Source organism: Thunnus thynnus, chromosome 13 (assembly GCF_963924715.1).
Source record: "Thunnus thynnus chromosome 13, fThuThy2.1, whole genome shotgun sequence".
In the NCBI taxonomy this organism is placed as follows: domain Eukaryota; kingdom Metazoa; phylum Chordata; class Actinopteri; order Scombriformes; family Scombridae; genus Thunnus; species Thunnus thynnus.
In genome coordinates, this window is record NC_089529.1 from 14,324,891 (window position 1) to 14,340,148 (window position 15,258).

At 40.6% G+C, this 15,258-nt stretch overlaps 1 protein-coding gene across 2 annotated transcripts; it reads right to left on the bottom strand.

Annotated features, from left to right (window-relative positions):
* Positions 1–939: 939 nt before the first annotated feature.
* proser1 (proline and serine rich 1) lies at positions 940–15,257 on the bottom strand. Of its 2 annotated transcripts, XM_067608155.1 has the most exons (12): positions 14,651–15,257; positions 14,495–14,560; positions 13,670–13,738; positions 13,346–13,440; positions 13,078–13,171; positions 12,623–12,733; positions 8,445–8,546; positions 8,051–8,129; positions 7,676–7,768; positions 5,211–6,600; positions 4,312–4,456; positions 940–4,218 (listed from the first exon to the last, which is right to left on the bottom strand). In XM_067608155.1, the coding sequence occupies exons 1-12, from the start codon at positions 14,693–14,695 to the stop codon at positions 4,093–4,095; spliced, it is 2,415 nt and encodes an 804-aa protein (XP_067464256.1). In that variant the 5' UTR covers positions 14,696–15,257; the 3' UTR covers positions 940–4,092. The 2 variants fall into 2 exon arrangements, with proteins under 2 accessions (XP_067464256.1, XP_067464257.1); XM_067608156.1 differs by lacking the exon at positions 7,676–7,768.
* Between the last annotated feature and the right edge of the window lies 1 nt (position 15,258).

The following is a 15,258-nucleotide window of genomic DNA, read 5'->3' on the forward strand; positions in this document are numbered from 1 at the left end:
CTGTAAAGGTAATTATAGAATTTAAGTTTCAATCAAATTAAAGGTTTAAGCAGTCGGCCGGCTTTGAGATCAAATTGTTTAATTCTTCTGCTGAAGAAACTGACAAACTGTTACAAAATGCTGAACAAAAATCAAAGATGTGCCTTGAAATGAAATGTATCACATTTTAAGACACGTTTTTCATGTGTATAATAAAAAAAAAAGCTCTCTGCATTGCACATGTTCAATTAATAGGTTTGGTTTAGCAGCTAATAGAGTAATAAAAGTATGAATGGAAAAAATGCAAAGTGAAATTTTTCCAAGAAGATCTCATGACTAGGTATTGTAATCTCATGACTAATTGTCTCATGACCTACCACATGTATTGAGCAATATCACTGATGCCATTGATAAGCACCATGTAGTGCAAAGAGGACTGTAAGTGGGTTGGAAGAATTGTATCATATATGCATATACAGTATATTACGGTGTATGATGACCACAGCCAACAGAATAGATTCAATTCCTGTCATTTCTGAGGCTGCAACTAATCAAATTTAACAACTATCCTGTTAATAGAGTCTAATTATGAACCTTGACTTTTAACCTTTTCTTTGTTCATACTGTTCAGGAGGATGTCCCTTTAATTTGCTTTTTTATTTTTTTTAAACCTAAATACACAACATATCAGACTGTTTGGCCTCTTTTGATCTTTTGATCTAGATAGATGATGGTTGTTACATTCTTTAAACACATTAGCTTTCCTCCAGTGATAGGATCTGCATGTCTAGCTGTCTTTGTAATAGAAAGAGAACAAAGTTTTTATGCCTCCATGACGATGGCAGCCGATGGCAGCCATGGCCCGAGGCATTATATTTTCAGGTTGTCTGTCCGTGCCATTCTTGTGAACGCAATATTTCAGGAACGCCTTAATGGAATTTCAGTCAATCAATCAATCAATCAATCAATCAGACTTTATTTGTATAGCACTTTTAATACAAATACAATGTAATACAAAGTGCTTTACACAATACAATTACACCTCCCCACCCCCATCCATGCACAAAACAATTATTAGTGATTATGTCATAAATAAAGGACTCAATAAAAACAGGAACTGAGGAAACACTATCATAACTCTCATTAATTTGCAAGGAGGAAACACCAGAGGTAGTATAACAATGTAAAAATTCAGAATAGTGAAATAAAATAATAACACAAAATTGAAGTGTGAAAAATATAACAAAATACTGAAAAAAGAGGAGATGTATTGAAGTAAATAAAACCAGAAATGTAAGGTAGGGTATTAAAAGGAAAACAATCAAAAAAATAAGAATAAAAAAGATATACCAAGTGGTAGAACAGGATAAAACAAATGGATAAAAGACAGATATATAAATAAAATAAATTAAATTCAATGAAAAGCCAGGCTAAAAAGGTAGGTCTTGAGTTTGCTTTTGAAAATATCAACATGTTCTGCTGCCCTCAGGTCTTCAGGAAGGCTGTTCTAGAGACGAGGACCATAGTAATAAAAGAATGCCTCACTGTGGTTTTTGTTCTGACTTTTGGTATAATTAAAATGTCACTAAGGGTTCTAGAGGGCTCTCTTTCTGGTCTTCGTCAGCACACATGCAGCTGAACTCTGAAGCAATTGTAGTTACGATATATTCCTCTTAGGGAGACCAGAAAGCAGAGTGTTACAATAGTCAATCCTGCAATTTCAATTTCTTCAAATCTGGTACAAACGTCCACTTGGACTCAGTGATGAACTAATAACAATTTGGTAGCCGAAGGTCAAAGGTCAAGGTCACTGTGACCCGACATCTGTCCCATTCTTTTGTGAACATGACATCTCAGGGACGCCTTGAAGGAATTTCTTCAAATTTGGCACAAACGTTTACTTGCACTCTGATTAGAATTTGGTGGCCAAAGGTCACTGTGACCTGAAAAAACACAGACTTGGCCATAACTCAAGAATTCATACACTAATTATGAGAAAGTGTCACACAAATGTCTGATAGGATAAAATGACGAAGTAAATATCCAAAAAGTCGAAGGTCAACTTCACTGTGGCCATTATTCAACGCCCTAACTCTGGATCAGAAGGGGAGATTGTGACCACATTTCACATTTGGTCAGATACTGAATTGGTGACACTAATCTTGGATGCCCACTTTGAAACTGTGGTGATTGTATAGATCTTCTGTGCTGCTGGGTTGAAGATGTGTGTGAAGCATCCACGTTGTAGAATTTGTAGCTTCTTTGCAGCAACATCCATATCTGAAGCTTTGTCTACTGTCATGGCTACAACTTTGTGTTCTATCAAAATCAGCTTTATTGGCCAAGCATGTGAACACATACAAGGAAAATACACTTAATACCTTTTATTTAATTCCTTCAAAGTCCTCACTACAAATATTATATGAGTCTGGACAGACAGACATGGATGTAAACTGCGACTTGACTGGTTGGCGGAGGCGTACAACGTCTTGGCAGTATTTCTAGTTTTTCCATGAGGTGTTTTGTATTATTTCGTCAACCTCCAGAAATTTTATTTAAGGGGCTTGCCTGACAGCCATGGCATGACATAAAATAGAGATACAGTACAGAAACAGCTACAGCAACCGGCAGTTTACTGACTAAAATTATAAAACAGGTGCAAATACAAAAAAAGGGCAAAACAGAAGAAAAAGAAAACAGTGTAACAAACAAAGTGTCCATTACTTTCAAACAATACAGTAACTGTCCTTGAGTGACCCCTGTAAGTAAGAAGTACTACTGAGATGTACGTACAGTAAATCAAGTAAAATTACAGTTTTCACTATGTTGCAAAGCATTACTGAAGAATACAGTCACATAACTCAACAAATGTTTTCAGTTGTTGCCAAAAAAACATCTGTATACAGTATAGGCGCTTTCGGACCAAACAGTTCTGGGGACCCCCTCGAGAACTGCACACCTTCAAGGGCTTTTTTTCTATTCATTCACACCGCCAATAGGAACGCTGAAGTGACGTAAGCTGGCTGGTGGTAAGTATAGCAATCACTTATCGTCACTTCTGTGTGAGATACAAGAAGAAGATGGAGGATGTCGTGATCGGAGCTGTGTGTTTGTTGTGTGTCGTGGGTTTCATGATAATAACAGAGTAAATAACAGACCAATCACTGTACACTTAAGTCACTCAAGGTTCCTCTTGTGCTGGAAGAGTAACTACCCTGACGTAGGACCTAAAAAAAGTCCCTCAAAACAGTGTTCTAAGAACTACGATCATTCCCATTCCCTGCAGCGCGGACACAATAAAAAGGGGGTAGTTCCTCTAACAGTTCTGAGAACTATAAAAAAAGTTCCTCCGGTCCGAAAGCTCCTTATGTCTGGTCACATACTGTAATAGCAGTACTAGCAGTGTCACATCTGGCAAAAGAATTTTGTAAACATACAAAATGTAAATCACAGTAAACTGTTGACAGCCCCGAGTGAGTGTTCATTGAAAATAATACAAATAATGTGTGAAACTGCCAAATGTGGGTTTTTGTGTACAATAGTCCCACTCTTCACACACCAAAAGATGTATGTCGTGCGCCCTTCAAAGTGTGACTGCACCATACAACTCTATATGCCAGTCAGCTAAAGATTTCATGACATAATACAATATTTGATTCAAGGCAATCAATCAGTATCATAAGAATGTCCTTCACACTGAGTTTGGACATGAAATACTACATGAGGATACTGTCAATTCATTACATGATATCATGTATATTTTACATTTCTACACTTCATTATTCTCGTATTAATGTTGATCAACTGCCAAATCCAGCTAACATTAAAACCAATCACAGTCTACTTGTAAAACAAAACAACTTTGACAACTGATATTTACAACTGTTCACTATGAATAATATAAGACATCTCCCCTGCACTCTATCTTAACTGTTTACATTGTAGTGTTCCTCGTAGTGGTGAATCACTCTGGCTGTAACATACACAGTTATGAAATTCTTCAGTCTGCTGTCCTTTCAAATGACGCTTGTCGAATGCGAAAGGGTAGGGCTGGGTGTGACATTAGAGGTCAGCATGTAAATATACTCAATGTTTCAAAATGTACGGTGGGTTTCACTGCCAGCCCAACTGAGGGTGCAGGCCTGGTTGGAGGGGGAAGGGGTTCCCTGGACCTGGAGGGTAGTTGGTGAAACTGTTGGGCTGAGAAGGAAAGCTCTCCAAAGCAGATGTGGGATGAGCCTGGAACAAGACAAAGACAAGGCTTTATCAAACTAACATTCAAATACTTTTCCTCTGCCAGAGTAGTGTGTGTGTGTGTGTGTGTGTGTCTACCTGCAGCAGAGCAGACTGCATAGTTGGGTTGTGGAGGCCCCCAAGGGCAGCAGGAGAGGCGGAAGGAGAGAAGCTTGGCACTCCGGGGAAGGGCAGCAAGCTGGGAAACCCGCTGCTTCCTGGAGGCTGGAGACCGCTGGTCAACCTAGAACATGTACAATAATTACTGCTGACTGCAGACACACACACACACATTATTTTATATTTTACTATTCCACATCATTCTGTATCTACACATCCCTGTAAATCAAAAACCATGGGCCATGTTTTAGATGACTACAGGATCCTTGATGAATATTTTTTCTTATATTTCTTGTATATACTATACTATTTTGCCATGTATAAACATGAAAAAAGTATAACTTACAGGCTCATTTAATAGCTCTTAAAAGAAAGGCACTGCCTGCGTCAAATAGGTAAGGCTTGTGCTTGCAACACTTGCTCACTGACAAGATAACATGCTAAATATATGGCTGACAATAATCTCAAAGATCTCTTTGAGACAACACAAACCAAAGTCCAAACTTGACACTCCAGGAGGTGGAGTATGAGTGGACTTTGCACTTTGCGGTGTTTCCACTTACCACATTAAAACCCAAGGTGGAAAATCGACTGACATGGTTTATGATGCTATTGTACACGTATGTGGAAATCAGTCACATGCCTACATGTAATTCTGACCACTGACTACTGTGCTCTAACATATGGGCCTGTAATAGCTACCACAATTGGCAAATTCAGTTGCTTGTTTTCATGTGGACTAAATGAAATAATATTAGGAAATCAATATGGAATGAGTAGGACTATTTTAGATTATCCATATGACATGGCTTCTGTATATTTATCAGTAAAAATGTGCTAAGTTCTCTGTAATTGTCCGTCATATTTATCTGACATACCCAGGCTGGAAGCTGGAACTGAAGGCGGATGCAAAGCCAGGTAAAACTGGCGATGATGATGGTACCCCAGCTGCTGCTGCTGCCGCCGCCGCCGCCACTGCCTGCAGTGGTGCCGCCGATGCTACTGAAGATGGAGTGGCACCAGGCAGTCCCATGAATGAAGACAACACAGGGCTCCCAGCACTGTGCCCTCCTGAAACCCCCAACCCTGGGAATCCAGCGGGGCTAGGGCCAGGCGGAAGGCCTGGGAATATAGAGGCGGCAGAGGTGAGGCCTAGACCGAAAGGTGAGGCGGCATTGGGGGCGGCGTTGGGAGCAAGGCCTGGGTAGATGGAGGTTGGTGGGTGGTTGGAGATGTTGGTAGCGGGAGGCATTGCTGTTATTGATGAAGGCATGGAGGAAGGAGGGAGAGAGGAAGAAAGGGAGGAAAATGGGGACAGGCCAGGATAATGAGAGGGTGCTGGGCTGGAGGACAGAGCTTGGAGGCCGGTGATAGCAACAGGACTGGGGAGAGAGACTTGAGGAGAAACTGAGGGGTGTGACAGACCCAAGGAACGTGCCAGAGCAGCCTGTGCAGAACCTGGTACCACCAAAGAGCTAACAGAGGGTGTGCCAGAGCGAGAGGTGCCCTTGAAAGCGGAGTGCACAGGGCTGTTGCTGCCACTGCCGCTACCCCCGGCGTGTCTATTCAAGACTGCACGATGCTCTTCAATCTGAAGGACTCCAGCCGGCCCCATGGAAGCCTGAACCTGTGCAGAGAGGGCTGGGGAGGGTTTGGGACTGGGGCCTGGGGTGGAACAGCTCGGAGTGGAAGATCCAGGAGTAAGAAGTGGTGGTCCGGAGGGGGTATAACTTCTTATCACAGACCCAGAAAGATTACCTGCTTGTGGGGGTATGCCATGGAAGGTGTGTCCTGACTGGTGGTCTGCAGACTGGGAAAAAATCTTCTGCTGAGTTGAGCCCATGGAGTTCGTCTGAGATAGGGGGTCTGGGCCGCTGCGTGAGGTGGCAGGGGTGCCTGGTCGGGAAATGGCATGGAAGGGGGAAGAGGAGAAGCCCCCAGTGTTGGGGACAGGAGTTCCACAAGGGGTTCCTGAGGGGGTGTGGGCTTTAATGACAGATGAGGGTGTAGGTGTAGCATGGCCAGTGGGGGTCTGCGGACCTGCTTTGATGACAGACGGGGATGGAGCAGGGGAGGGAGAGGGGGCATTAGGGTTGTGAGAGGGCACCATGCCGGGGAAAACTGGTGTGATGGGGGTTGTGGGAGGCGGCTGAGCGGGAGAAGCCTGGGGTGGGACAGGGGTAGAGGGCGTGGACCCATGAGGAATGAGCAGGGGTCCGCTGTTGACTCCGGGTGTGGTGTTCTGTGGATTGCCTGGTTTGGCATAACCTAGTGGTAGAAAGAAATCAGAGTTAGTGAATCTAAAATGATGACTAATATTATCTGACATGGTGAGAATCAAAAAGGAAAAGAAGTCAAACACATCAACTTGGATTTGGTTATTGTTAAAAAAATAAATTTCGTCCCAGAACACATGAGAGGAAGCAATCCACTCACATCTAAAAAGGAAAACAAGACAGAGCAAGGAGGAATTGCCAGAGAGCTTCCCTGCGTGCAACTTATTAAAATTTTCAAGATTGGAATATGTCTTCTTCTTACCTTTGGGGAAATGTTTAAATATCTTATTTGGTTTGGTGACCTCAAATTAACTTTCATCACATCTCTCATCGTTTTTGGTTCAACGAAACTTTTTCATTTTTGTGCTTGTGACCACATATCTCCCCAAAGGCCCTAAAAGATGTATTTCAAATGTGAAAACTGATGAGACAGTGCGTTCAAAAAAAAAAAAAAAAAAATCAGTTATTCCAAGCGATGCATGTTAAATGCCTGCGCAGAGCATATTTAGCTTGAATCAGAAAGAAAAAAAAGATTAATGACATTAGTTTGAAGCTATTTCCAACCAAAGACCCGTCCTCACAATTCACCAAAACATAGATCTACACTGACTGACCAAAAAACACCTGCACAGTGTAATGCAATGCAATGAATTCCATTCTATGGTACGTTTTGAGGCTGTACTTGGTGGTGGTGCTGTATTGGACTGAATTACAGTTTATTGAGAGGTATTTCTAATATTTTTTCTATCTCATCTACATATATAGAGGATAACAAATACTATATTAACTTATCAACATTTCTCCAACAGCTCTATATTAAATTCCCTTGAACCCAGGACACATGAATGGACTGCATTAAAATGTACAGGGGCGGTTGTATTTTTCTGGTCACTCAGCGCACGTCAACAGAAATAAGGAAGCACATTCTTCCCCTGATGAAAGGCATTAAATTGGAGAAGCGCAAGTAAGCGGCATGCCAGGTAGTTAGGCGGCAAGCTTCGAGGAGTGTCTATTTGCTGTCACGCACACACACACGCAGGCATACAGTCGCTTCCATTGAATCATACCTGCTACTTTGTGGGCGGAGTTGTAGGGGGGAGGGGGCACGCTGGCTGTTATAACCCCTCCCACAGAAACAAGGCCTGCGTTGTTGTATGCACCTGAGTAGCAGTTGCAAATATTAACAGTGTCCACCACGTAGTCATACACACCACACCATTAACTACAGTTATGCATCAACCAATCCCACATAGCAGTAAAACAAACTGATGAAACATATCTAACTGTGCAGCAGCAGCAGCATTATTAATTCCTCAACTGTCTTAGAGCTTTGCATCTTTCATATATGATTTCCTCTGAGTGACAGGTTGTATACAGTGTTAAGTTACTCTACAGGGCAAGGAAAGGAAGGGATGAGTGTGTGTAAGTGTGTTGTTTCTTACTTGGTGCGATGGTAGCATGGGGTCGGCACGGTGGTATAGGGTAGGGAACAGGCCGATGAGGGTTGTAGCTGGAAGGAAACTAGAGAAGGAAATGACAAAAGATATAAAACACTTCATTCAATCATCAGCCAATTCTGTCTAATTAGAATATTTAACATCGAGGGTGGCCGTTAATGTCCTCTTACTCATACTGTATATATGTTTCTATACGTTAGCTCTTTTACTGCAGTCAATTGCACGCTTATATAACCTAACATGACAAAGGTTGAGGGTTTTATCATGTCTAAGTAATGTAATCAGTCATGTGAGACCTCCTCATTAAGTCATGAGATTTCTCTGGGGCATCCTGCCATTAACACATCATGAAGCCAGTGATTCCATTTCTTGTGCTTACAGGTTTGAATGGTCCGATAATCCGAGCAGCTATTCCTTTCCCCTCCATACTGTTAGAAGTGTCCTCTTTCTTCTCTCCTTCTTTCTTTACCGGAGGGATTCCCTGTGATCATGAACAAAACTTTGTTATTTCTTTGGGTTTTTTTTTGCTTTTTTTTTAGCCACATATGTGAGATTACCAGAAAGTAATCACCAGAAATCACTAGTTATCTACACACTGTAACATACATTTTTAACTTTGTTCTGTTCACTAATGTCCTGAGACATGGAGGTAGATCAGGTTAAACTACATGGATCAACAAATAATATTATCTGGTTAAATTTTGCCTACTTCAGTATTGTTACGACCCAACTTGTCCAGGCTATAATATAATAAGGGAAATAGACATAAGGATAAGATTAAATCAAACAATGACTGAAATTATTTGCAATTAGAAAGAAAGAAAACTGTTTTATCTGAAGCCAATAAACACTGCTGGCAGGGAAGTGAAAAGAACAGTCTTGAAATCTATGAATGATTAATATTAGTAAGTTTCCCAGTAAAACAAATTTTTAGAATTGTCATCACTATCATCACAGAATGTTTTCTACAATCAAGTCAAAGACCTTTTAAATACCCATTATCCAAGTTACTGCCAACCATTTCTTTTCCGTCAAGCTTTGGTTCAACGAAGCCTATAGGTCCTTGCCTTTACATTCCATTCATGTCGACAATCAGTTCTCACAAAAAGCTCCCTAGCATTATCAATCTACATTTACACAATAGACTATAACATGAATAACACAAGAAACTTGCAAACTGGTTTCAATCAAGATTAAAAACTAACAGGTAACACTTTAGAATGATAAAAGTGCTCTCCATGACACTAAAAAAAGCAATTTACAAAAATATTATCTGAGTCACCCTGACATAGGTTGGTTATCCCTCAATGTAAACATAGACTAGTTCAAAGGTCGTATTTGTACCCACCAAGCCATATAATATCTCATGCAGACCACTGATATAAATCAGATGTGTGCAAATAAATGATTGGAAGCAAAATAAATAGTTTTGAATACTGATGCTTGTAACAATCCCAAAAGTAGTTTGGCTTCTGTCTTGTCAATCTTTGGATCTAATTGTATGCGTGAGGGCATGAGTTAGAGAGGGAGAAGGGAAGAAAGGGGTCGTGACATTATGAAACTGAATCTCTGAATCTGTTTACTGTCCGCACTTCTCTTCTTGATGCTTTGAGAGTGGAAGTGCTAGGCTGAAGCGTCTTAGTATTGAAAATCTGTCTATGACCTCCCCATGGTCCACATCAGCCGACATCTCCCTATCAATTGACATTATAGCCAAATTACTTAGCCTGTCCTGAGCCACTGTATTCCTCAGCCATGTGTGCAGTCGGCACAGGGCAATTTCACACCTGCAACTGGTGACTGGGATGGTTAAAGAAGCTTGAAAAATGGCATTGTCTTTTCCAAAAGGGAAAATACACTTTGGATGCTGGGTACTATGTCTTTAATTTTTCTGTCAAGGGAATATTTTGCAACAGTAATCTCTGCAGGCTGTGGGTGGATGCTGTAATGTTCAGCAAGATGTTTGAGTGCCTCTTCATTCAGGAACTGCTCTGAGGCAGGGTGACATGCCTATATTATGCCCATCAAGACCCCCCCCCCCCACCCAACTCCAGAAAACCTATTCTTAAGCTCCTCCAGAATTCTATCAAGATGTAGAAAGAAGACTCCCCCTTTCAGATTATCTCCAGTAGTGAGTTCTGACTTTGTGCCACAAGATATCTCGACAATATAGTCCTCCATGTTTTTTTCGCTTCTTCCTCTGTGTCCCAGTAGCATGAAGATCTTCACACAGGGCCTTGGTCTTCTCATACACCTCATGTGCTTTCTCATTGTTCTGGTAACTTTTGAGTGTACTCTGACCTCCGTTTTGTATTCTAATGCCTGCACCAAATAAATTATTTCTTTCTTTAGGTATCTGTACAGGCCCTGAGTTACTGAGAGCAGTGTCTGAGTCATGACAAGCATGTAGATGGTACTAAATCTTTCCAGTCCCTTAGCTAGAGGTGCTGGATGCTCCCTAAGGTCTGGATCAAAGCAGGGAGGTTTTGTAGAGTGGCATTCACAGACTCAATCTGGCATGCCCAGCGAGTCTTGGACAGTTGGACAAGTTCTCTGTCCCCTACCCCTACTTGCCTCTTAAAGGCTTGTGGAAAAGAAAGAGTAGAGACACTCCAGGAGATCAAATAAGTCACATGCCTCTGGGATGGCTTTGCAAGTGGAGCAAAGGACAAGACTGAGTTTGTGGGCATAGAAATGGATATATAGTGCTTTTGGATGCTTTTGTCTGAATCGAGTTTGTACACCTCTCACTTCTCCACTCATAACAGAAGCACCATCGTAGGATTGAGCAACACATGTAAGGTGTCTTATTCTATGTTTCTTGAGCTCCTTCTCTATGGTGTCAGTGATGGAGCCAGCATCAAATGCCTCAAGCTGGGAAAATCCAAGGAACATCTCTTTCAGCAAGCCCTGTGGACTAACGTATCGCGCATACAAATGCAGGCTGCTGTGAACGATGATCCCTTGCTTCATCCACCATTATCGAGTACATTTTTGTCTCTTTAATCTCAGAGATGATCCTTGAAGTTCTAACATGAAATCCATAAAGTTCCCTTTATTGTCTCTGCCTGGTGCTTCATTGGGACCTCGAAAAGCAATCCCCTGCTTTCCAAGGAACGCAGCCACTGCTGCTATACATCTCCCTACGATCCACAATCTCACTGATGTTTGCAGATTTTAGCTGCTCTGTGATGTCCCGGCTTTAAAGCCACATGGGTCCACTTCCAACATATCACTGAGGTCTTGTGCATGTTGGATTTTTCATGCTCATTAAAAGAATCTAATGCTCTCTTCTAGTTTGTGTAACCTGCAGTGGTGAGTATATCCTTTTGATCCCTTGCCTGTTTTAGTTTACCATATAATCTGCACATGAAGCAGAATGCTGCGTTGGCCATTATAGAGTATTCCAGCCACTCAACTTTATCAAACCAACTTGGTTGAAATAATCTTTTTTGCAGGCCAAACATGCTGGATTGAAAGCAGTGATGTTTTACTCGCCCTGGCCCTGTACCTGCAGTCCCCAAAATCATTGAGTTCAGTTGGGATGTTTCCTGTTGCCTCTTGGGATATTCGCTGCCCTCTGTTCTGGTCTCCCTCATCTTTACTGTCTATTTTATCTCCCTCTTCTGTCTCCTTTCCTTCTGTATCTCCTGTTCTCTCTTCCTCCTCTATCATGTCTGGCTCATCTGTAATAATTGTATCAGTAGACACAAAAAATAAAGGTCAATTCTCCAGCTCTATGACAAATAAATGAAAAACTCAGTGACCTAGATATATGAATTTGCATACATACGCAAAAGAGTATATCATTTGCATACATGCAGCCAAATAGACAAAGAAGTAAGGGATATGAAAATATGAAAATTCTATTAACAGACTGTTTACAAAAATATCTGCAAATGTTTGTTCATTTGTCTTTCACTTGCCTAAACACAGCTCACCAAGGAACAAAATTTAATTCAGGCTTCACACTAACCTACCACTACTGCTGTATTTATATAGCTTCTATTGTTTATACCTCCACATTAATCAAACTTTAAGCCAATTTGATTTTTGAAAATATGATTTTAAGCCAATTTGAAAAGATGATATCAGACTAACAGACTATTCTGTGGCTACGGTGAAATAAATATTTTAGAGCTGGTTAATACAACTGTTCTCATTATAGAAAGGCTATTACCATACTTAACGGTATGATGGACTAATGGTATGATGAGCTAACAACAATACAGGCAGAATATAAACATGGCTGTTGAAACTGTAGAGGTTATCACATCCCTCCTTACATATTGTACTTAGTTTCCTTTCCTTTAAATTTTCCTAGAGTAGGCAAAGTTATAGACTAAAGTGCCAACACACACACACACACCTCTCATTAATTTTCTAGGTAACGTTATTTCTGCTGCACATGCACTCACTTTTTTTCCCCCAACGTGCCATGATCTGCTCCTCTCCTAACCATAACCCCGAATGCCCAGACCAGGCGACACCCTTGCATTGAGCTCAGGACTGGGATTCCTACAGAAAAGCTCAGCGTAGAGGCCTGCACATACTTACCGGGAATGTGCCAGTGACTAGACTGGGTCTGCCTTTAGGGTACGGATTTCCTGGTATCATACCACAGGAGGAGATCATGGCTACAGGAGCCTTGCAGCCAACCTTACACACCTGGGAAGACAGAGGCAATAATAATTTAGAAATGGTGTACACATTTGTGTGTGTGTGTGTGTGTGTGTGTGTGTGTGTGTGTGTGTGTGTGTGTACAGCTTAAAAAATATCATAATTATTAGGGATGTCAAAGATCATGCATTTACACATGCAGACTTGTTGACTGTTTTATTATTATTTTTCAATTGCAACAATCGCTTGTGCCAGTACATCTCACCTGGCAACAATAGTGTCTTATGGGACATAATGGCTCCCACAGGGACTCCAGAAGGTCTTCCAAGACCAAGTGGATTAGTGAACACACACTTCATACCATGAAGATGAATTTGGAAAGCTGAACTTACCTGCTCCAGTATCCTGCGAGCTCGCTTTTTCTCAGACAAGTGTATGCGAAACAGATCCTCCACAGGACGGTAATTTTGAGCATCTGAAATGTTCCTGTATAAGAAGAGAGATCCAACATTTATCATGTAACCAATTAGTCTTATCAATGTGATGACTGAATGAACCAAACAGGTAAATATTACAATACAACATTACTTAAATTTAAAAAAAAACAAAAACAAAAAACAGTTCACAGGATTTAAATACATTTTTTTGAAATGCACTCACAAAGCTATCAGTTCCAGGACAACCAGTCTGTCTTTTGAAAAGGTGAAGCAATTCAGGATATTTGCAACTTTGGTTGTAGGGATTGCAACCATTTTCTAACAGCAAAAGAAGGAGAAACAAGTTCAACTAACAATTTCAAATATACATATAACAGTGAGAGGTGACAATTCCACACAAACAAATGCACTTTTTATACATTCTATTTTATACATTTTATTGTTTCATATTCACATTCACTTTCATATCTGAGGCACAATTATATTGAATAGTATATAATGAATGTAAATATTTATCAAGACAAATCACTTAAAACACCATACTTACATGCTGCAGAGCTTTTACTGCTTTGATCTGAGGCTCTGCCCATGAGAAGTATTTCAGTATCTCCGTCACCTGCAGACATTCAAGACAGTGTTACAGCTCAACATAACACTAGAGCCGTGCTGCTTTAGTATTATGGAAGTAGAATGGAAGACCATGTCAATTTTGACTTCCATCTTTATTAGTTATATATATGAATAAAAAATATTCTACCCATATGCTGCATTGGTTATAAGGTAAGTAATAACTAGTAATATTATCAGGTCCTAATAAGATACATATGAGTGAATTCTGGGACTTAAGGACTTTACAAATCGGTGGAAAATGGGAATTTATCCAGTGATAGATTGGATAGGTTCTGCTATGATGGTCCAGTGTTGTTGCTTGCAGAAGGCGACACTGACAAGCAGTCATGACACGACAGTGAGTGCGTTTACATGCACACTAGTATTCTGGTTTTGATTCTTATCTTGGTTTTGATCATATTCAGGATATGGCATTTACATGGAACATGAGAAACCTGGTTATTCATATAATGATTGTAAAAGTATCCAGGTTTATGATCATCCTGTTATCCTGTTGTGTCTTGATTAGTCTCAGCCACTATGTTCTGTACCAACAATGTTGAGGAACCTGGATCAGGTGTTTACATGCCATAGTATCCTAGTTTCTAGCACCCCTGGTAGCATATCCAGGTTTTGAGAAACCTGGATAAAGCCTTATTCAGGTTTCTGAAATCAGGATAACTGGGATATTCCAAAAACCCGATCATCACCAGGACATTAGTGCGCATGTAAACACACTAAGTGTTACTGATTGGACAGTTACCTGCTCACTGGAGAAATATCCATGCACCTGCTCGATGGCTTTGATCCGCTGATCGGTCAGAACACACTGAAACACAGGATGAGGAATTACCAAACACTGAAGCTGAAAGGATTTCCAATCTTACATTTGACAAATAATTTATTAGACACTCCTTACCTTCCTTATCTCATCCAAAACAATGTCAAATGATTTCTTATCCATGTTGATGACTTAAACAAACGTGACTATTAAGACAGTTACTATATCACGCAATTGTTAAATACACTTTTTACAATACAACACCTAAGGTAATTTAGGATTAAAAGCTTTCAAATGACTTTAATTCATGAAGTTCCAACGTTAGTGAATTAAATTCATAATGCAACGAAAGCATCGTTTAAAGCAATAAATATTCGCAGTAATTTGTTAGCTCCGTGATAAACCTGCATGGTCTTTCCAGTCGTTCTTTACGACAGAACTTTTCCGCCCGTGAACAATGACTTCCAAACAGGAGAAGCTATTATGTGTCTGCGGTGCAAAAACCTGCCTGCACCAGATTTCTGTACGCAGCTAACAACAAGCTAGCCGGCTACAGCTACCTCAATTCCGAGCGCAGTTCAACTCAAATATGCAAAATAAATATTTGCATATCAGTTCACTCAAACTCAGTTTAAGTCCAACATTTGCGATAATTATGATAGAGTCAGGAAAACATCAAAAAAGCAGAAAAATCTAAAAATGACGCGCTGGGAAATATAGCAGTGATGCTAGCGTCCATTGACAGC